The following is a 24,117-nucleotide window of genomic DNA, read 5'->3' as shown; positions in this document are numbered from 1 at the left end:
GCTCAGTTGTTAAAAAGGAGTTTAGGCTGACTTCAGGCAGCTGAGAATTAAAGTAGAATTTTTTTTATTTATTTTTTTTTTTTAAATTCTGCTGCTTTCCAGAAATCTCAGAGAAGTATTGGATGTCCCATCCCTGGCAATGCAAGGCCAGATTGGATGGGGCCCCGAGCAACGCAATCTAGTGAATAGCATCCCTGCCTGTGGCAGGGAGGTTGAGACTAGATGATCTTTAAGGTCCCTTAAATCCAGATCATTTGCGTTTCTTAGTCAGCCTTGGGTTCCTTGTTAGATAGAACAGTGTGGTGGAGAACAGAGTTTGGGAGATGCTTCAAGCAAAAATTCACCCCACATGGGCCCATTTAACCTGTATCTTCATGCAGAATGAGGGGCACAGGGCAGGATTTCAGCTGATGTATTTCTAACAGAGTTAGGATGAGAAACGCTGGCTGAAGCAGGGTGGGACTGGGATGGCATTGTGTGCATGCCTTCTCATTTGTATACCTGCTCAGCCTCTGCTGTCCTGAAGAGGAAACTTGCCTGCAAGATGAGGCATAAAAACCATTATAGATACTTTATTACATCCATTGCTCAACTACTGCACATCTGCACTGCTACACGACTTTTGGCATTAGAGATCATTTGAAAGCCTCTCTCATTTCTAACCTCTAGGTTAATATTTTTCCATACTTTTATCCAAAGGGATGTCAGCCTAATTCTCTGTTCTTTTTCTGCATTGTGGCAATTGATTCTATGCAGTATGAATGCTATATTCAGTCTAATGAGACAGCTACAGCTTTTCAGTTTTTTCTGAACCTTTGAGCCAGAGGTGTACTGATTTCTCCATCACTGAAGAAGCATCCATTTCCATAATAGTAGGATTTTTTAATCTGATGAGCCATGATATGTGTGAGATTAAATGAGGTGATCAAAACAGTCACTTCTCATTTGACAGTCCTGAAAGCAGGTCTGAAAGCAAACATTTCATGGGGGCAGGGGAAAGTGCCAGAGGAAAAAGTAAAGAGAACACCAGCTTTGAAGAGAATGACACTTGTCCACCCCTGGAAGGATACGATCTTACCACAGTTAGTTCCATTTAGTCAAACCCCAAGAGGCTGACCTTGCTACATCTATTCCAACCTACCAAGATATTAGCAAGCGAAGAGTTGCAGCATCAGAAACACTTTTTTTGCAGGTTCTCCTTGTGAGTGCATTTGGGGCAAGAACTGTGGACACCTGCACCCACAAAGGTCATGATCCGCCAGGGTCACCTGGGGGAGCTCTGTCCTCCCCTAAGGGACAGGTCTCTTGGGGGCTGTGCCGTGTTGTGGGGCAGCACTGAAAATGCCTGAAGTGTACACATGGGGATGACCAGATATGGATCCAAATTTCTAAGGAAAAACAAGATTCACTTTGCAGTTCAGTGGTCTTGAGTGCTGCTTCAGCCATCCCTGCTGCTGTCCTTCCACAGTAGTCCTGAGATCCCTAGCAAAGGAAGGTGTGCACTGGACTAAGTATTTTGGGTTTGATCAGCTAATCTGGCCAGGTGGAGGCTCTTATTAAAGCTGACATGTGTTCCCCAATTAGCAATCACAGACAATAATTGGAAAGAAAAATCATGTGTCAGTAGGGACTTTCAGCTAAGCCCACAAAAGGCAGGAAAACATAATTTCACCTGGGCTCTAGTCTAAAGGGGAAGCAGTGAGGTTCAAAGCAAAGGTGCAAAGGGGAAATGTGTGGAAGCACCTACAGCAGCCCTGTGGCATCTTGCACATCCCGGCATGATAATTCCATGTCACAGCACCACCATCACTGCCCCAATTTGCATTGCAGGACTGTAATTCCATTCTTTCTCAGCACCAAGGGTAATGTCAGGTTTAAGAACTTGTTTCCAATGGATAAATCAATGGACACCTGTTCCTTGATTGAAATACGAGCTGTATGTTTATTGTCTTGCTGCTCTCACACAAAAGTGAGTACGGCCATTTTAAGGGCATTTAGTCATCTAAGTCATTGATGGTGGGCTGTTCCTCCATGCTTAGGATGAAGGAATGTCTTTGTTAGATGCAGTTATTAAAACAGAAAACAAGCATTTTGAGACAATAAGCAATACTTTTGCTAATTGGTACCATGGCATTGTCTCATCTTCTAATTCAGCAATTTAGGCTCATCAGGAAATCAGGCCCTCCCGGGATTCTGAGGGTATGCAGAAGCATTCAAGAAGATATAATTTCGTAAATAATTGCTCAGGTTTTTCTGGAAACAGCTGCTGTCTCTGATTGATGTATACAGATTTATTTATTCCTTCTGTTTATATTACTTGACTGCTTGATAAAAATTGCTTTTTCTGAAGAAGAAATAAACTTGTAAGGGGTGAAAAAGAGATAAAGTTATTCTCTCTCTGTTATATTTCAAGTAAAAGATGGTTTTAGGTAAAGAAATGAAAAAGACTTTCTCTTTAGGTTTAATGTACAGTAAGGTGTGACATATCTGAAAGTTGTCAAAAATAAGGGGTGAAAAATTCCTTAAATTCACTTACTGGCACCCACTTCACTATATTGTAAATAAGCATAGGAACATGTGCTGCACTTAAGGATGTGGATAATGATAATAGGTTCTCAGTTTTAAGTGCCATTGATTTTCCCCACTCCCCTGAACAGAGCTTTCTAAGCCAGAGAAATATCTTGACCTTTAGACCAAATCCTCAGCACTTATAAATCATAGCTTTTTATTTGAAATTGGGAGAGGTACTCTAGTTTACACCATCTGTGTCTCTGGCTTCAAGAAAATAAATGTGTCCTTTGTGACTAGAACAGCTTGTATTCAAAATGGTGCAGTGATACAGCAGGATGCTGAACTGGAGAGTTTATTGCCTTTCTGTTTCTAGCAGGACAACACAATTTATGACCAACTTATGGGTGCTCAATCTTAATGGTAAGAAATGCTTAATCTGGTGATGTTTTCCATAAGCATGTATTGGCTTCAACAAAACTGCTAAATGCATTTTTTTTAAATTTCCCACTGCAGTTTTTTTCAGAGGATGTGGTGTCAGGGTAGGGTATCAGGTCCTATTGTGAAAGAAGTAGGGGAAAAAAAAAAGGAGGATAGGAATGGAAGTACTTTGATTTAATAGAATGGTGCAGGGTTGTTTATGTTTCCTCCACTCAGGAAGCTGGCGCAGACACATCGGATGAAGCTGGCTGGGCTGGCAGTGCCAATGGCCTGAGAGCATGAGCTGCCAGCTATTTCAGAACTTCTCTTTACAACCAAGCATTGGACCTGGAAATGAATCTTTTCTTGAATTAAGAGTCAGATTTTCTTTGCATTAGGATTCAAGTGCATTTTTGTTTAAGTCCTAAAAGTAAAACTAGAGATTATAAGTAGGAAGGTCTGTGTTTACTGTAAAGCACAGTGTTCATAAAGCACTTTGAACCCCATTTGACATTTTCCACAAGCAAATATATAGAGATAATATTTGTATAGAGATAGTATTTAAGTCTCTTAAACCAAATCGCAGGGAAGGGGATCACAGTGTTGTTCAGGAAAAGTAATCAAAACCACCCAGACCACACCACCACCACCAAACCAAGAGCTGTGAACTTTAGGGTGGTGAAATACTGCACAAGTTTCAAACAGACAGATCATAACAGTTTCCTCAAAATTAATCACAAGAGAAAAAAACAGTTTTGCAAACAAAACTTGGGGTTTTTTCTTCATTAATTGGAATATCTGCATCATAGCTAGAGGAGCTGCTTGAGGTCACTGTTAAATTAAATACTTGTGCACACCAGCATGTTATCTGAAAACTGATTCAATGGTTCCTTGAGCTGCTGTTATTGCATCTTTACAAGGGAAAAGGTTTAATTAAATGCCTTATCTGTCCTTACAATGACACAGCTGTAGAACTTCTATGATTTAAGAGAAGATGGTGGGAACTTTGTGGGGAGTAAAGGGAGGAACATGGTTTATGCCCTCACTTCCAAAATCTGATATCTCTGACTGCTATTTCTCCTCTTTATTTTTCTTAAAATGGTTTTACCTTACTGATCTGTGTAACAAACACTGGCAGTATCTTGGGCTGAGTGGTTGATATATCCATTTTAAAAGAACACACTTTTTTTGGCATGACTGATTTGGTTCCTGCCTGAGAAAATTCATTTTTTAAACCCCATCCTTAAAGACCCAATCCAAAGGTCCCTGAAGACATACTTCAGAGAATCCCATTATAAATTATGACAAGAGGGTCCTCTCTTTGTCCTAGGCTGCTGTTCCTTGCAAAACAACTCTGTACTTTGGCTTCTAGAATGTTGCAGTGAATAACAGAAACACTGAGTAGTGAATGAACACATGATATGCTGCACATTTTTGTCAGTGTATTATCTAATCTACCCATAGGATCACTGAGGTTGGGAAAGACCTTCAAGATGGGGCTCAACCTTGGACCAAATACCACCTTGCTAAATAAACCACAGACTGTCATTTCCTGAACCCTTCCAGGGATGGTGACACCATCACTTCTCTGGGCAGTCTGTTCCAATGCCTGACAACGCTCTCAGTGAAGAAGTTCTTTCTGATGTCCAACCTGAAGTTCCCTGGTCCAGTCTGAGGCCATTTCCTCATTTACTTAATTGCTTGGGAGAAGAGATAATAATATTCTGATAAAGAGTCTTGGGCTCTTAATGGAAAACAGATAGATGTGCTTCCCCTGAAATTTTCTCTCAACCTTCCAAGACTCTATCAGTAATAAGAAAAATCTAAGTGTCAGAAATGGTTTTATTTAGGTTATACATGTAAATGATTCAAATATCAAACTATGAATTTTCTGGGGTGTACAAACATGCTAGGTATAGATAAGGTGAAAAGTAAGGAACACTGAGGAAATAATTGTGAGGATAATCATGCATATTAAAGAATCAGGTTCCTTTACATTCAATTTTATGTGAAGGTTCATGTTTCTTTCACTCCTTTGAATAGAATTATCCATTCCTAATAATTATTTTATTGTTAAAACAGTAACATGCAATTAGCACTTTATCTGGCATTGAAGAATGAGTAAGGAGAACCATTGTTCTTGTAACTACTCATCTGAAAGAGAGAAGCTGTGTGTTTAATTTTTACTGAAGATGGCAATTACTTTATTTTTGCATGTGAATTTGAATTCATTAATCAAAACCAACCTTCTTCCAGGAAATCTGTAGCTAGTTTACTGCTCCAGCAGTGTTTGTGTGATTTGTATGTAGTTTGCATGTGCTGTAACACAGACAGAGCCTTGTGCTAGCCGCAGTAGCTGCTCTGCACACTTGTGAAGGCAATAATTGTAAGGTTTTGCAAGCACAGACATCAGCCAGAGCTGTTACAAGACCATCTGCAATTCTACTTATTTCCTCAATATCGGAAGTCTGTGCTGGCATGGCTTCACAGTTGCTTTTCTAGCAAGAATAAAACCAGTTCACAAAATGAAACCTCTAATTAGAAAGTGGGGAGGGCTTAATATAATTAATTCTGTTAAAATGCATAGAAAGCCAGAATGACACAAAGGTTTCATCCTGTAACAGGGAGGAAACTTAAGCATTTACTTGCAGAGAAAAAATTTATTGGGATTTTTGGGATCTAGAGCTAGGCACGGAGTCTGCACAGCAGCATTAGGTGCTTGTGCTCTGCTCTGTAAGAGAGAGCAAAATTCAGATGAGGTCAGTGAAAGTGTCAAGATCCTCTTTTACAGGTAACACACTGGATAAAAGGAGAGCTGTGCAACTGGCATGTGTGCTCTAATAATGAAAGGCAAATTTTCTAATTTGTTAATGAAGCCAATAAAGAGAAATGCATTAATAAAAATGTTTTTCATACAGCTAGTTAAACCCTAGACCAAATAGCCAGGAAAGAATTCATTTTCACTTCAACTTTGAAATGGATATTTTTATGTGCACATACAAAAAGGGGGAGGGGGGGGGGGGGTTCTGTCCCCAATTTCCACAATCCATATCCTTTACTATATCTTCATTTTCTGACTAACATTTACTATTGAATCTGGATAAAAACATACTCTTTAGAAGAAATTAAAGTGTTCAGAAAATGGAAAAACCTTACATTCAAGCTCCTGAAAGAATTCAAAGGCTGTTTTTCAGCAGAAAACTTGACAAAAGAGTGTTGACAAGTTTAATATAGTCAGGACTTCCATGAAAGATTGATGTTTTTGAAGTGAAGCTTTGAAACATAAGGTCATGAACTTCCTACAAAACATTTTTCTTGAAATGTCTCTATACTTCAGCTCTTTAGGCTCTGTCTGCTTATGATTTCTTGCCATACTGTACTAGGGTGTGTGCAGGACCCATCAAACCATTGTGTGCCCTCATTCGAAGATTAAGGGTGTATTTTAAGAACCTGAATAACACAATGAATGAGAGGGGAAATGAATAGGGCTGAGAAGGAAAGCCTTTAAGTGAGAGTAGGTACCATCCTTTCAAATCAAGTACCAGGTAACAGTTGGGCCACCTTTACAGAGAATGATTTTTCACAGTTTCATTACAGGTTTCATTAACAGAGTTTTCTTTGATCATTATAGAGTTTAGTGTGGGCATGGCAGTCTGTGCTTATGTGCAATGTGTGTTGCTAATTAGCCCAAAGCTAATGGCAGTGAAACCAAAGTTTCACAAGCCTGCCACACTCAGACTCTTCAGGCTCGTTCCTTCTCCTACTTAAACCCTATCTGCTGCAAACAGTCACAGACCTTGTTCATACCCACCTGTAGGTATGAAATGGATGTGCACACATTTAGTTTTTTAACTGAAACCACAGCCTGGATTATCAGCAGATCTGAGTGCACAAACTTTGTAAGAGAAATGTTTGCAGCTCCCCATAATGAGCTATTCCATACATTCCTATGAATCAGCATGGCTGGCCAGCCTCAGCTGATAACTGCTGCAAGGAAAACCCTTGCTGTGTTGAAGGCAATAACAGAATTCCCTTTGACTTGTTTTAATTAGGTTTCTGCCCAAATAGTGCCAGAGGACACAGGCTTCTGTTAAGATTTTTCTAAGTGTTCATGTCACCAATTTCCAGCATTCCAAGGTCGGAAAGGAAAATGATAAAAACGATAAGTGCAGTGAATGTCACATAATAAAGTGTTCTGCTTAAATATGTAATTGTGACTAGTCTGAATTAAGTAAAAAACTTGTTAATAGGCTGCCATTTGATGTAATGTTGAGAGTCCCAGGACACTGCTTTTGTTTGCTTTAGTAGTACATCTGTGCAGTGCATATCTTCCAGATGTGGCCTCTTTGGTTAGGTGATGGAGCTGTGATACAATTTGCAGCAGAACAGGCACAATTAAAAGATCAAGCACAGAGTGAATAATTAAGAAATAATGATGACCCTGTTGGAAACTGGTGATTGTCATCACTTCTGTAATATATGCCAAAATATTATAATCTTGGATCAATCATACAATCACAGAATTAAGGGTGGAACAGACCTCTAAGATCATTACTTACAACTGTCAACCCAGCAGCACCACCATATTCAACATTAAATCATGTCCTCAAGTGCCATATCCACACATTTTTTTAACACTTCCAGGCATGAAAAATGTCTCTCCTTATTTAATAGTAAAAACAGGTTTTCCTCTATTTCAATCAATATACAAAAGGATTTTTACTCTTACTATAGTTCATCAAATAATGTTGAATATGTCTTACAGTGATGAATTTTTAAAAATTTGTCTTTAAAGGGACTAGTGCTGCCAGATGAATTTTATTGAAACTTAAAGAATTCCATTATATTTTTTCAGCCAGATCATAACTTTCATAATTTTCATTGAATATTTTTATTCTAAAGCCTTGGTTGATAAATCTATGGTGTAAATATTTTACTATAAATCTATCCCTTCTTTTATTAGTCTTCAGTCAGTTGTACTGTGGCTTTTTCTTTTCCTGTCTTGTTTTCCTAAGCAGGATTGCACACTTAGCAGGTTTGGGACAGCCACAGAAAATCATCTAAATGCATTTTCCTCAGCAATTCCTCTTCCCCTCCCTTGGCTGTCTGTAGCAGGATGATGTGATTTCCACTGATTTCACCACATGAAACAAAAAAAGCCTTACACTGTTCACAGAAACATGGTGCTCCATGAACACCAAGAAGAGGTTCAGCCATGTCTTCCGTAAATGTTAGATGATTTGTGAGAATTTCAGGCTTTCCATTGATTTTGCATGGAACTAGGTCAGAGCTGCTTTTAATTGAACAAGCTGCCTGCTGCAACTCTCACATAACTGTAAAAAAGGGGTATTAAAAATTGATATGCAAAGCAAACTTCTGCTTAATTAGCAAGCAGATGAAGTCAGAATTGACAAACCACTATAGTTAATAAAGATGAGGTTATGGGTTTCATTGACAGTATGATGTGCTCTTTCTTCTTTTTGTTTTAATGGCTGAAACACTGAGCATTATCCATGTTTCTTGCATGTGGTATTAATAGCTGTTATTTTGCTTTGGGAGAGGTTGGGATAAATTTACACCTGTGCAGATCAGACAAAGCACCACACATCAGTAAATCCATTAAAAGGCAGCTCTAATTTTGAATGTGTAGTAAAGGTAAATAAAAAGCCCTGGGATGCAGACAGAAGAAACTCTGGGGCTCTCTGGGAGGCTCAGCATTGCTCTACACGCAGTGCCTGCAGAAGGGGTCAGTCAGGCACAGGCTGCCCTGGTGCCGGCAGTGGCAGGAGGGACACTGTGCCCGGGCCATGTCCCAGGTAGCACTGACCCTCACACACTGCTGGCTGCAGTCTCATCCTGCATCTGCACCCCTCCAGGTGTGCCCCTGGGGTGCTCTGTGCCCCTGCTCCCTCAGCCAGGGCCATGCCTGTCCTGTGGCCAGACCAGGGGAGCGCTGATCTCTCGAGGCTGGAGGAGACAAGGAGCTCTGGCTCACATCTAAACCCCACCCTGAGTGACTTTGTTTGCACCTGTATGTGACTGCTGAACTTTAGACCATTTGCTTCCCCCAGTATGTGAGTTCTGCCTAGAGTGATATATTATTTATTTAACTTTATAACAAACACAAAGGAAAAAAAGGAATAAATTAATAATGTATGGATTATCTTGTACATTTCAGCTCACAGCTGAGAGAGGTGGCAGAGAGCAATCCTCATTTTAAGTTTCTTAAGACAATTGCTTTTCTTTCTTCCCCCAAACCTCAAGCAGTAATAAAGGTTCTGCCATTTGTCACTGAGCATTGCACTAAGAAGCCACTGGGACCTGAAATTAATGTGTTTAAGAACGGAAAGGCAGGCTGGCCACAGAGTTCTATTCATTTGAATGATAGCTTTTTGGGTAAGATGTTGTCTGTAGCTGTAATTTCAGTTTTCTTAGGTCCAAGTTACAACTGACTCTGTTTCTCACTTCCTTTAGCATTTCCAAGTTTTCTAGTACCACAGCTCACGTGCCAGCCTTGCCTAGTGCTCGGCTATTAGGGGACCTTTCCTACAGGGGAGATTGTACATGCCAATTATCTGTAAAATATATAGTTTATAGGAGATGTTAACCATCTTATACTTTAAATGGAAAAGTCTGAGATTCTGGTGAAATAAATAAGAAAAATGCATATCTTTACATATTAAAATACTATGACAGCTGAAAGTGCTTGAAACATTTGAGTGCCTTTATGGCAGTTTAACCAACTGTGTCCATAAATATTTAAAGCAGTGAATTATTTCTTGAAATTTACATTTTTATGTACCATTTTGGTGGGAGAATTATTGAACAATAAAGATGCTTTCCATAATAATTTCAGCTTTTCAAAAAGTAGCACTTGACTGCAAAAGGATTTTCTGGTGGCCACCGTATGACTCAGTGAGCTCCCAGCATAATACTGAGCTTTGGCATTTCCCACCTCCAAATTAAGGTTTTTAACAGCACAAGATAACCTAGATCCAACCTATGTTTCTGCACTTCCCAAACAAAAATTAAAAAAAAAAATTAAAAGAGCTGTGCAGCAGCTACTGTTACCTTTCAGCTGTGTCTTTGTGTACATAGATAAATCTGACTGGTAAGAGTTCCTGTTTTCAGGATGGGATCAGTAGGGATAAAGTGGCCATTTAAGTCCTGCTGTAGCCTTTATAAAGGGTTACTCTGTGTAAAATATCCTGGTTTCCTTTTCAGGGCACAATAAGATCCCCACCCCACAGGTAACTACAGGTGTGTTCTGTCTTGGGCCAGGCTGCAGGAGCCAAAAAAGTGGAGTGGGGAATGTGCTCTTATGAGACACAACCATTTGTGCCACTCAGCTTGCTCCATGGAGCTACATTTGCAGCAGGGAGTAGGTGACAAGATAAAAACATCCAAGTGGCTGGCACAGTCAACAAATGGGCCAGGGATGGGCTGAGACCTGGCAGAGGAGCATTCTGCATTTCTAGATCTGTCCTGGGCACATTGGAACTGAAGTGCTCCTTCAGTCAACCAAGAAGTAGCAGGGTGATTTTTTGATTTATTTTAATTGAGTTTGAGTATGATGCCCATTGACATTTATTAAAGAAGCTGAAACTGTTCTAAACTTCTCACAAAAATATTTGAGTAAAAGTGAGGCAATAATTTCCTTTTTCATTTTTTCTGTATTTACAAGTGAGCTGGAAAGTAATATTACAGAAAACTACATAAAACACTGACATGTTGTTTTCTGTCTGTGTATCATTGTTACTGATAATGATCACCAAATAATAATGATTCAGGCCCTGTGATGGGCTACATGACATTATAATCTGTTTCAATCTGCCTTTCATTTTTAGGATATATTACTTTTCAGATAAACTGTGAACAGAAAATCCACAAGAAAGGATAGTGGAATGTAAATTTACAAAGTCTAGACAGCCAGCTGAAAACTGATTTTCTACACCTTATAAAAAATTAGACTATAAACCAAATCTTTATTTAGTCTGAATAGTTCCACCACCAGTTTCCAGCTGGTTGCAAAAGCTGAGCTTTGATTCAGCTGACAGTAACAACTAAGAATGCACAAATCTTTTTTATCAGGCAACAAGTACAAATGTTTCTCTGTTAAGTAAACTGAAGTAGATAAATCCTTAGCTACACACTCAGCCAGAGCATTTCCACTGTGACAAGGGCTGACTGCATGTGTGTGAAATTTCAAGGGGAGGTGTTCAAGTAGTGTCAATGAGGCACACAGAGAGAAGGTTTTCACTAAGGTAGTCACAGCATTTCCAGGAACAGCTGGATGACATAGTAGATTAACTCTATTGAATGATGCATTAATTTGGTAGGGCACTTGGAGGGCCCAATTCTTACTTTCTCAAAACACATTCTAGTGTCCTGGCTTTCTCTTCATTTTGCTGTGAAGAATAAACTGCAATCTAGACACTGTCCTGTACAAGTGGGAAAGAGGATTGTGTGCATTTCTAAAGAATTCTGAAACTTTGTTTTTATTTGTGCTTTTCCCAGATAAGTACTGTCTTAAAGAAGTGCATGTTATTGGTGTGAAGAAAAAAAAAATCACATATGATTGCATGCATCTGTTATGTGAGAAAACACATCAGTATTTTTGATAGCTCGATGCTGTCAACTGAAACAGTTCTAATCCTGGTAATAATTTGGGCTCTCCCTCTCTTCGCACAGCTCTTTGTATTAGCAGGTCTGTCTGTGCAGTGAGACAGATCTGTGTCACAGACATCTCCTAGCAAAGGTCCCTGAAAGGCAGATGTCATGTTATATTGATACAGACTGTTACTTGACCTTGTACCCCACTGGGGTTACCAGCTAGGAAAAACAAACACTTTGGATTTTCACTGCAGTGTCTTTTTGAATACACTAAAGTAGGTAGGTGAATTAGAGGTTCATGGAAGAGGTTTGAGTTTTGAAGGTCTTTATCACATAAATTTTACAGAATCCTATTTACGACTCCCAGCCCAGGGTGGTTTAATCATTTTATCATGCAGTGTTACTACTTGAAGGCTCTGGTAAGATATCCTCAACATTAAATTTTACTGTTAACCAATTGTAATTAACAAAATACACTAATGATTACATCTTGCACCACACGTACAGTTAGATATTCTTACATGTCTCCTGTATGATGTTTCATTGATTAAACCCCAGGCTGACTGTGTTGTTGCTCACTAAGGTCATCTACAGACTGGAATGTCAAAGAACCCAAAACAAGGTGAGATTTTGTCACTGCTGTGCATAGGTGGGTTCTCTGCCCATCAGAGCTGTCTAGCAGTGCATCTTTCCCTGTTTGCTGTACCACAGGTAACAGTCTGTGGGGCACTGAGCCATGGGCAAATCAAAGTGATTTGAATGTGGTCCTTTTTGGGGACTGTATCACCTGAGTGGTTGAACAGTCCCAGTTCAGGGCCATGGGGATGACTGGGAGAGCAAGTGGCAGCTCAGACTGTAAATCTGCCCTGCCATTCAGCACGGGCCCCTCAGGGAACTGCTGGAATCTCCTGCCTCTCTGTGGCTCCTGGCGTTTTCTCTTTGCTTGGCTCTCTCAAATCTTCCAAAGTCCCTTGAAGCCTCCAAAAATTTTTGACATAGAGCTCAAGGGAAGATTGTTATCTCTATCAAATGTGGATTCCAAGACTGTAGATGCATACAGAAATTAAGGTACATCAGGGGGTGGATTAATAAATTTGTGTGACTAGAACTGAGTGTATAATGTCTTTTGGGTTGAGAAATAAATTCCAAACTGATTTTTTTTTTCAAAATGAGGTAAACAGCAGCCTTGAATAACTGAGTAGCACAGTAATTATCTCTTACAACTAAAGAGCAATCTAATGTTTCTTCTGTATCTAGTTTTCCATGCGAATTTTTCATAGCTACAGATGAGAAAGAGCAGGAATTAATTCTTTCTCCATGCATTGCTCAACCTGCAAGAAAAGAAACTGAGGTCTTGAGAAAAGAACAGAAAATCACCAGCCATGAAGAAAGCAGACATCACTGCTTCACTTGAAAAAATCATTCAGCTGTGTTTCGAATTGCTCCTCTTTTCATTGACTTGTGGTGCTGCAAACAGAAAGTAATTTTCTGACTCCAAGGCTTTTTCAACCAACTGCAATTTCATTCCCTAGGTTATGGTGCTGGGCACACCCAAAATGGATTTGTGCTGTTTTGTTTTGTGGATTGTGTGCTTTTATTAGAGCTTATGAGAAGTACAGATATGTTGCTTGCACAATATTGCCTTAGGAGAGAGCTTCCTTAGAAAGTGCCTGAAGAAGTACTTGTTCCTAATGAAATGTTAGCTGAAAAGATTTCAAATATTTTTATAAATTTTTAATAAACCACAATTTGGTAGGGATCCATTTTCCAAATTATTTTCCTGGCGTATGAAAATCGTAACAGAAATGTTACATTTTATCCATCTGCTTCATGGTGTGTGCTTTTAATAATTAAAAGTGTACTGAAAACTATGGTTTTGGCCTAGATGGTAAAACCATGCTATAAACTGCCCTTAAAGGATTTATGATTGATAGGTATGGAGTATTTTGCAAAAGATTATTGCATGATGTGGATGATTAGCAGTTACTCTGTAATGAAATGTGCTCTTGTGTATTTTGCAGAACCACTAGATGAGCTGAAGATCAGGAGCCACAGCACTGAGCCACTACCAAAGCTGGAAAACAAAGAGAGAGGTCATCATGGGACAGCTTCCTCCAGGGAGCCAGGGAAAGCTCAGGAATGGGATGGAACACCAGGCCCCCCCATGGTGTCCAGCAGGCTGGGGAGATCCTCTGTCAGCCCAACCATGCTGGCTGGAGGCAACAGCTCAGGTACGTCAAGCACGGCGCAGGGAAAATCTCACAAATCTCCTTGTGAGATGAAGAGTCTCTAAAGATACACTGGTGTAGGAAGCATCCAGATTCTTTGGACTTCCAAATATCTTCTAGATTTGTCCCTGCACAATGACTGCTGCGCTAATAAAGCTTGTGCTGCGCTTGTGCTCTGTGCTGGAAAGCTGAGATGGTGGCACAGAATAGAAGCACACAAATGTGTTAGTCATCTACCTAAAAAGAAGTAGAGGATTCCACCTGACATTGAAAAGGCAGACACTCCTAGGATGGCACCTCAGGAAGTTCATAAGTTCAGGTATCACATAAAGTTACAAAAATACACTTTGCAAAAGTAAGGCTGTCCTACTGAGGGGCACGGTGACAGGACACAGGCAGTCTTTGCTTTCTGCTTGTACAGAAATTTCTAGAAAAGTGACTGTGGATTTCAGAAGTCTCAGATAAACACTTATTCATTTTATTATTCAAAAATATTTACATATTAAATAGTAAATTGCCATAAACCATGGCATTATAATGCAGTCTTGTTTATAAATTGACTAAGAAAAATGGAACTGATAAATGAATAGACACCTATAAAGAGATATTTATGGCCCTTGCACAAGTACTGTGTTGGTACTTTAGAGATTTGACAGCTCTCATAAAAGAGTAACTTCATTGTTTATTAGTTGGACTGTGAGAAATATCCCCTTTAAAGACAGTTGGCATGTCTGGTACTGAAGCCTCATGGTCAGTGTTCTGTAAGTATAAGAGCAGGAATGACCTGCTCAGACCAGAAATCATTCCTGCCTGAGAGATCTGCTGGGCAGTGAGTGGCAGCAAGGAGTGTTTACACTGCTGAGTGAGCAGAGATGCTCGCACCTCACCCAGAACATCGCTTCCCTGTGTGATAATGGGACTCACATTGTCCCTGAATTGCTGAAAATGACACCTGAAACTCAGTGTCTAAGTTGAAGAGTCTTTGCTGACGTGAAATGTCATTTGCAGCAATCATGTAGTCCAGTTTTGCTTGCTACAGACCCCCCCAAACACTCCTTCCTGCTGCAGTGAAAGTGACTTTTCTGCAAAACTTACTACTCTAGCACAGGTCTTTTTTGTGCTACTGCCATCTGCTTACTTGTCTCTTCTTACAAAGCTTCCTGGAAGGTGGGAATTTTCCAGATAAGCTCATAGCTTTTGGTAAAGATTCTGTTCCCAGTGTTTTAAACTGTCATCTGTGCCAATGCAGGTTAAAGGATGGGTTTAAAGCTACCACATCAAAGTATTGGGACATCTGAAAATTAGACCAAAGGTGTGTAACAGTCTCTTCAGTTCTGCAAGATGACACTATGGACCAGAGTAATAAAGAAGTTAAAATTGAAGAGTAAGGTCTTAGCAAAATATAACACTGCTGTCCAACATTTCTGCAGCAGTTTTATTTTAAAGAGTTGGTTGATCTCCAAAAGTAGACAAAATATGTTGGCCTCAGTCTCCATTTGGCATCAGCAAACTGTAATAGTTGTTGAATCATGCCTTGATTTAGTTAACTGTGACTTTGTCTTACATTGCTAGGACTGTCAAAGAAAAAATTTTATTTTCTTGGCTGAATTTTGACTCCTTTCTATGATTAAAATCTGAGAGCTGATTATGCCTTTTCTTTCCCTGCAGATTTATGATATTTCATTTGATGAATATTGCCTCTCATCTGCCCTGAATATTTTTTTCCCCTATGTCTCTTGCTGTTGCCTGAGCAACAGGTTTTACCTTTATTTGGTGGGGCACTGCATTGAGAATGCTGTACACAGTTCTCCTCAATGAACTTGTACATGAACAGTAACAACTCATTCTCTGCAATTAAATTAAAACTGTAGCAGAATGCAAGAAGAGCGATTTAATATTTTCATATGAATACAAATGCTTTGTGGAGTCAAGGGGATAAAGCAATTCTGCACTAGGAATTAGAACTTAGATTTACCTCAAATAAAATCTAGGTAGTTCCCAGTACAGTCATCACTGCTAAAAAGGCTACTTTTTTTTTTTTTCTTTTTTTTTTTTTTTTTTTTTTTTTTTTTTAATGCAGACTTGTCCTTGAAACATCACAGTTTGGTACCTGCCTCCTAGTTCACACTGGTACAGGCATTTGTTAGGGCAATATTGAAATAAATTTTTTAAATGGGGTTGAATTGCTCTGCTGCAGAAGAGAAAGGGTGGAATGGATTTCCCACATGTGCTCATCAGGCAGCTCTGCTCCAGCACAGATGAGCTGGGAACTGGGGAGGCCTGGGCAAATACCTGAGTGAGAACACTGATTTTTCAGTGGGTTCTCCCCAGCTCTGAAACTGCTAGTAGGATCAGAGGGAGAATGAGCCATCTCCAAACAGAATCTTGAGCTTTCTGTCCATTTTGTTCAAAGAGCCTGGGCTGTCAGCTGCACACAGTTATCACTGTCTCTAATGCCTGATTGTTCTGTGACAGAATTTGTCAAGGGCACTTTCTGTTTCTTGGCACCCTATAATTTCTTACGGAAAGCAGTGTGATTTGGGGGCATGCTGACTTTTAGGAAATTCAGTGCAATTATAATGAACAGCCAAACACAATCTGTAAAACAGAATCTGTGTAACTTCACTCCAGGAGACTTGAAGAGTATTTTCTGGAATGTTGCTGCTTTTTTCTAACAGCAACGGAGAACCATTTTACATTGCCACCTGCTGCTGGAGACAGGCACTGCCCTGCCTTTAAAATCTCAGAAACGGTCGCATCCTGGTTTTGAATTGCCACCAGCTTGTCACTCAGCCAGCCATAAATATTCCATCTGAAAAGATTGTAGGTAATCAGGAAGGGAGGAAATACCCACCCTTCATTGGAATTACTGGCCATCATTGTTGATTCCCAAAAGCAATGAATATTTTAAGTTCATCTATTTGGGAATGGGGCAAAGCCTGGTAAGCCCAAGGCACAAGATGCTTCCATTGGTGTAAGAAGGGAATAGCAAAAGTCAGTTCCTGCCAGCCAGGTCTTTGCCACAAACCCCTACATTTTCTCCTCAGAGCAGTATCACTGTGCTCCTAAACCCACAAGGATTTTCCACATGAAGGCAACTTAATGCTGGGGTTTTTGGTTACTGCCCAAGTGGCCCAGACCCTGCCTGCACTGGTCACTGTTCTCTGCTCACAAGCTCCCCTGAGCAGTGCCTGTCACCTGCAATGAAACGAGCAGCACCGGGAGCTGCACACTGAGGGCATCCCACCAATGCCCATGGTCCTGCTGTGAGACCTCCAGGATGTGGGATCACACCAATTCTGGCTGGAGTAAAAATATTGCCTTGGTGTAAGAAAAACACACACAAAAAACCTGAACAAAGATACCAAACACGTACTTGTATTTCAAAGAAGCCAGGAAATAGCAAACAAACACAGCCAAATCCTATAACAAAAGCTTTACAAAGAAAATAAACACCCATATTTCAGGATACAAAGTATATTCCACTAACAGCTTTTCACTTTGGGCCAAATATCCCCTAAACCTAAACAGGGGGGTCCTTTTCAGACATGATTTTGCTCACTACCTGACTTGGGTTTGAGAGTTGCTAAACTTTTGACCTACGGATATCTGGCAACATTGAGTTCCACAGGTTCAGTGCTCCCCTTGTGAAAACTGTTGAGTTTGATGTGCTGCTGTGATATTTTAGCACTAATTGGCTTCTGCCAATAGCAAAGTACTAAATGCTTTGTTTAGATAGCATATTACTACATAGTTTATTGCACCATAATGTTTCATAACTTCAAGTTTTATTTCAGCTTACTCATCTCTTTTTAGGCCAGTATGAAGACACTTGGTGTGATGTATTTTTCCAGTATATATGCTTTTTTTCTCTTCTTTTTCTCCTTTTTTTATTTTTTATGTGATTGCTCCCAGCCTGTCACATTGCCTTGTTTAATTCAAAACGCATTTCTTGGCAGCTGTAGCAAATAAGCAATATTTCTCTTTTCATGTGCAAAGAAGAGACTGTGACAGGATAAGAAGCTTCTCCAATGTAAGTGACAGCCAGAGCATTTTTTTGAATTAAGATTAGGATAGGCTTCCTTGGATGAATAAAGAACTCTTCCCATTAAGATCCAAAAATAAAAATCGTGAAGAGTTGTTGTACTCCTGGAAAATATATAAAGCCATAGCATGTTGGTATAAAACTGATTGAAAATATTTCCATAAAATCTTGTGGCATTTCAGCACTGTGCATTATTGAGGAAAATCCTACGACACCCCATGTCCCAAATACAATCAGCCAAGCCTCTACATCTTTAGTCATGCTGGCAGCCCCTGCAGTTTTTGAAAACCAGCCATTTATATGAGTGCTTAGACACATAATTAAATACACAACTTTAAGGCAATCCTCTTTGTGTTTGGAAAGCCTGTATTTCTGTGCTGCACAGTCTCTCTTGAAATTCTCATCCTTAATGCTGCCCTTTGGAACTAAATGCTTGCCTGGTTCCGTGTCTAACCCTCCTGGTGCTGTCAAAACGGAGTTTAAACCCAGGAGTGCAGTGATGCTTGGCCTATTGCCGCTGATTTTGTCTGTGGGTTTGGTGTCAGGGGGCTGTGGCCCCACTGTCTCAGTGCTGTGGCCACTGTGGGTGCCATAAGAGGGGACTGAGGCCCACTGGCCCACTGTGCCCCCCTGGCACTGCACTGCACCTGGCTCCCAGAGACCTGCAGTGCATTTTCCTACCATGTCACTGTGAGAGATGTGACATTTGAAGCTGCGCAAAATAATACCGCTAAATTTCCAAATACACCAAGTGAATCTCATGAACATTTTTGTGCATAATATTTCACAGCCTTCTGGCTACCCCCAAGAATCTGCTGAGTTCGGACCTCATGCTGCCCATTGATGGCATCTCCAAAGGCTGCTCACATGCCCTGCATCCCCTGGCCTACAGAGCCTTCCCCTTTGTCTGTCAGGATGGCTGATAGAACTCATCTCCACACCATGAATTACTGTCACTAAGGGGAGTTCTCAGTCCAAGACTACTCATTTCAGATGTTAATACTGAGTTGTCTCAGTATCATCCACAAGAGATAAACATGAATTTCTAAATGCTAGAAACCATCCCTGATATTTGCTAGCAGTAGTTTTTCCTTTAAGATCCTTGGCAGCAAATAGGAAAACCCAGAGAGTCCCAGCAGAGAGAATAAGCTGCCCATAGCTAAAAAATAGCGTGCTGCGGAATACAGAGCAGTGAGTTGTGCAGCACTTAAAGAACAGACCTTTTGTGGACTATTTTTCCCCCAAAGTGGTGTGCTGTTACTCAGACCACTATTTACAGTAGAATACAGTATTTATTTGGTCTAAAAATATTGTCACTGAGACAAAAAAAGCTAGATGGAGCCATGTCTGAAGCACCTTTTGGTGAGGATCACCATGGAAATCACAATAGTTTCCTTAATACTGGAACATATATTACAGGGAGATAAAGGAACTAATACTTCATCTGTGTGTGATAGGTTTTATTTCTTTGATGCCAGATGAAAGGAGTCTCTTTGGCAAGGAAATGGTAATCTCTTGCTGCTGCTCATAGATCCAAATTGGAAATTATGACACTTCTTTCTGCTTTCCTAAAGCAAAGAAAATAATTCAGAAGCATAGTCAGACAGTGTCTTGGAGTTTTTTTATGTGCTGAGTGTCTGATTCTGCTTGTCACAGCAGAAACAGAATCTTTACTTAGCAGTAGAGAAAAACAACTGAAAAAACCCAGTTCTTGTCCTTTCTGAAACCCCAGCAGAATTCCAGGAGATGAGAGATGAGATATAATAATGAGATACATTATTATATCTGTATTACTGAAAGGAACGGTCAGAAATCTGGCACACAGACTGCGTAAAATCAGAGCAAAAACAAATCTAATCAACCTTCAGAGTAACTGCCCAAGTCCAAAAAAAGCAAACCAGCAGACTGTGTACAAAAGCAAGGTTATGGAGGAGGCCAGTCTGCTCCTTTCTGTGCGCCTATGGCTGTGCTGACTCGTGGTGTGTTTACAGACTGCCTAGGAGAGAGTGAATTGAATAATGCATTCAGCTAGCAGCATAAATATTTTTGCTGCTCAGCCAGCTGGATGTTAACTAACCTATTAATATTTAGTTGATGAATATTCACCCATACAGATGCTTTCATTGGTCTAAGTGCTCCAGCATAAGTGGATAGCTCTCCTCTACGCCCTATTGAATTCTGAAATATCTGAAGAAAATAAGCATTGAAGGTGACAATGAGAAAGCATCAGTGAGAGTGGAAGAATCCATTTCAGCATGTTGCTGGTATGTGGAGTAATGTGCCAGCTGTCCTCAAGTTTCCAAGGTGTGCCAAGTGACTTAAAGGTCATGCTGGCAATAGGCATTTTCTTCCTTTCAAGCTGTGGCCCAGCCAGTGGCCAGTGGTGATACTAGAGATCCACAGGAAATAGAGAAATCAGTGTAAAACAAATGCAGAAAAAGCAGCTGTATAAACGAGGCATGACAAAATAAATTTCAGACAGACACAGGCAAAAGATGTGCTTCAGAGACAAACTTGCTAAACCACAACTGCATGAGGCATAGGTCCTTTCTTTCTTCTTGAAAACATAGAATTGAATAGGAGGAATTCTTCAAACCTTATTTAAAAAACTCACAATTCTTTAAATTGTAATGAAGCATGATATTGTAATTACTTGTTCTTCATGGTAAAGCAGCACTGCCAATGTGAAGAGTGAGACTCTGTTATTGTACCAAATCTGTCTGGTGAGTCCAAATGTTTTCAGTGTTTGCCCACTGAATGCAAAAAGCAGGTGCAGTGTTGGGAAGAAGGTTTATGAAACATGAGGAGAATGAACACATTGATCTGAGCAGAGCCACAGGCTGAGAGGTGCTTCCTCAGCCATATAAAGGAAATGTAAGGACTAAAAAATTTCCTGGTCAGAAACAGGCAGATCCCTTTTTTGGGAAAAGACATTTTCTCCCAGACCAGCTGAATGCTGGGGTAGTACATGGGTGTCAGCATGACTTAGATATAAACACTTTCATCCAGGCCTCCTGAAATGCATGGTCACCTCGTGTCAGTGTGCACAATAGTAACCTGTGCTGGAAATCAGTGGGGAACCTTCTCAGAAATTACTCCATATAAAGCAGCAGAAGGAAAATCAAATAACTGTGTCATTTTTGTGAAGTTCTTCTCTGAAATTGAGCTTTCTCTCAAGGCAAACATTGCTTCTGCTATCATCTTGATTGTGGGCAACTGACTTTGCCACTGCTGATGTTTTGATTTGTCTCTTCTTCTTCCTTCATTGCCAATGACATGAGATTCCCAAGTATTTTTGGTGTCATTCCAAATCCCCAAGTGTGAGAGTATCTTCACCACTTTTACATACCTCCTCCTTCATTTTCTGGCATTTCATGCTTTCCTTCAGCACAGTCAGTCTTTGCGCTGTCATGTCTCTCAGCTCTGGGATGAAGAGGTGAAACAAGAAGCTTCTGTACCTCCCTTAATCACTGCTGTGTTACATGAGGAGTAGAAAAGATGCTGGGGAGCAGGGGAGTGGGGAAACAGGAATGCTTCTTTTGTATTCTTCCTGTCTGCTGTTTTATGCTCTATCCTTCAGAGATGCCTGAGCAAAGAGGCCAGGACATGGCATGAGTCCTGCCCGAATCCCTCTTCTGATCTCAACTTCCGCTCATGATTCAGCCATATGTCCAAGACTTTAACTTGTTACCAAGGCTGGAGTCTCCATTCCAAGGGAATCCTGGATCCACAGTGTTTCAGCTTGCTGCAGCAGTACCTGCTCCTGCTCACTGGAGTTTCTCTCTCTCCCTTTCCAGAGTCCAAGTCCAGCTGCCGGCTGGGCCGCTCCGCGTCCACGTCAGGAGTGCCTCCTCCGTCGGTGGCGCCGCTCAGGCAGCCCGGCGACCTCCAGCCGAGCCAGGTACCATCGTTAGCCAATCGGGAATGACTCCATGTGCTGCAACATGCCAAATGTTCCCACCTCTCTGTCTGTCACTTGTTACAGTAAATGGTTCTTTTGGTTTATGTCTTTGTTTTCTGTGCGTGTGCGTGCATCTGTGTGTGCGCATCTCTCATTGGCAATGAAATTCCACTGGCCACAGCCAGCAGAATTTTCTTTGCTCTTAATTCCTTGTATCTTTTTTCTGTCTTCATTCTGTAATATAAATGTAGTAAAACTGTACAGTATGAACTGGCTGGGATTTTTATTTTTTCATGCTTTCTGTACTTTTTTACTGTCTTAAAATTTATCAAACTTTGATAAATTTAATCTATGTTTTTATGTAAATTTCTTTTAAATGTCTTGTCTAGAGCACTTACACCAATGTTGTCAATGACTTGTACATACTTGACTTCCCCAGTTGTACTTTAATATTTGTGCCAGTCTCACATCTGGTTGGAGCTTAATGCATGATTGTATTACACTGTGATTTATCACTGTCCTGAAAAATGCTCTTACAGCAAGTGATTTTGTTTAGTTGAGGCAGCTAGACTCTCTTCAGCGATAGACCATGTAATGCTTACAGGACTATTAAATAGTCCACTGTAGTTATAGTTATTGTACATTGTTAGGAATCAAAAAAAAAAAAAAAAACAAATCAAAGGAGCAACATCTCCTTTTATCTTAAACAGAGATACTTCTTTTGTCATCATCAGAAACAAAACTGCCACATAGGAAAAAAATGAAAGTGTTTGGCTTTGGCAAATTTCTCCAATAGAGAGAAAATGGAAAAGAAATAAAGACATGGGAAACCTATACTTACCTTTATTTTATATGCTAATACTGATATTGTAACATTTTGTTGCACAGACCTGTATTATTAGTTTGACAGAACTAGCTGAGAGTAGCAATTGAAAGAAGAGGTTTTGCTTAAACATCATGTGAATGGCTTCTGTCAAAGCACTGTGGCACTGCATCACTGGTGTGCACGTGTGGGGTGTATGTGCACAAGGAGGCAGGAGCACAGATGGATTTAGGTGCACATGCATATGTGTATGCACACACAGGCACCCTTATTTTGACGGAGAATTTTTGTCTGGCTTTCAGGGAGTTAGTCCCCAAAATACTATTGAATGTCACTGAGGTTGGAGTGGAAATCTCCCTGAGGAGTGCTTTGCAATAATCACATATTTGTGTTTGCATCTTGGTGAGTTGCTCCAATAATGTCTTGACCAAAGAAAAGACCACAAGAGTAAGGTTGATTTACTTACTCCAGACAGCCAGCAACTTGTTAGGAAGATTATATTTGGATAGCCAAGTCTGTACAGGTTACAGCTCTGTAACCTGCATGAACTGATATGATTGTATTACTTCTGAGTGCTGCCAGACATGAAGACTGAGAGAAACCTGCACATTCCTAAAGCATATTTTACAGAAGCAAATCAAATCTATAATGGAGATTCAAAATGATGGCCCATTTAAATAACACATCAAGTGTTCTTCATCTTTGGAAGAAATTAGGGTAATTGTACTTCCAAAGGTTTTCAGTGTCCCAGTGTTCATGTAGTATATATTTTTGATTAAATGGGTTTTACAGCACTCCTGATGCTTTGCTGTTTACTCAGTGGCAAAGGCACCTTGGGTGTTTTGAAGGGATTTTAGCCTGTCAGTTTATACTAAGAACTCAACAATAAGCCTTGAAAGCAGAAGCTGATGTGATAGAAGAGATAATGAGCCTCTTAGAAGCTGCAGCCAGGGTTCACTGAAACTGTGGTGGGAAAAATCCACCTCAATTCATACAAAAGAAGGGAACAAAGATGATAAGAGGAATTTTCAAGTGACTGTAGGAGGGTGATCTTGTTAATTGAATAATGTATGGTACAGTCATGACTTCATGAAAAACAAGAAAAACTAGTACAAGCTTTCTCTCCTGAAGTCTTCCCTTCCAGCTGACAATCTCTTACTGCCCATCTATATGTTGCCATTTACTATGATAGCATAACTTTCAAAGGTGTGATTTTGACCCTGATTTCAGAGGAATGACAAAAGTCTTATCTCCATAGAGATACAAATATTGATTGTTCTTTCAACACCTATTCTATCTTAATGTGCAAATAATGGATGACGGGTGAAATGTGTTTCCAACAGCTGGGCTGTTAGCCCATGCTCAGTCTGCTGGATTGTGGCATACAGGGTATCTATTTTTGTGTGGCTATTGATTTTATTGATACTGCTTTCCTTATGTCATAATATCATAATGAGCAAATTAGACTTTCCAAAAGATTAAGATGATGTATTGTGTTATTCCCCTCTTTGTTGATCAGATGGGCACAGCTAGCATTCAAACAGGAATATAAGATCTGGGAAAGGGCAGATTACTGTTA

At 40.1% G+C, this 24,117-nt stretch overlaps 1 protein-coding gene across 1 annotated transcript in view; it reads left to right on the top strand.

Moving 5' to 3' along the window:
- NYAP2 (neuronal tyrosine-phosphorylated phosphoinositide-3-kinase adaptor 2) overlaps positions 1-24,117 on the top strand; it is a 125,153-nt gene that overhangs the window by 78,420 nt on the left and 22,616 nt on the right. The window contains exons 4-5 of the mRNA XM_041475810.1: positions 13,563-13,772; positions 21,612-21,715. Coding sequence (XP_041331744.1) covers positions 13,563-13,772; positions 21,612-21,715 — 314 coding nt within the window. The remainder of the gene's footprint in view (positions 1-13,562; positions 13,773-21,611; positions 21,716-24,117) is intronic.

Source organism: Pyrgilauda ruficollis, unplaced genomic scaffold, assembly GCF_017590135.1.
Source record: "Pyrgilauda ruficollis isolate IOZ18807 unplaced genomic scaffold, ASM1759013v1 scaffold36, whole genome shotgun sequence".
NCBI lineage: Eukaryota > Metazoa > Chordata > Aves > Passeriformes > Passeridae > Pyrgilauda > Pyrgilauda ruficollis.
This window is presented reverse-complemented; position numbering and strand designations above follow the sequence as displayed.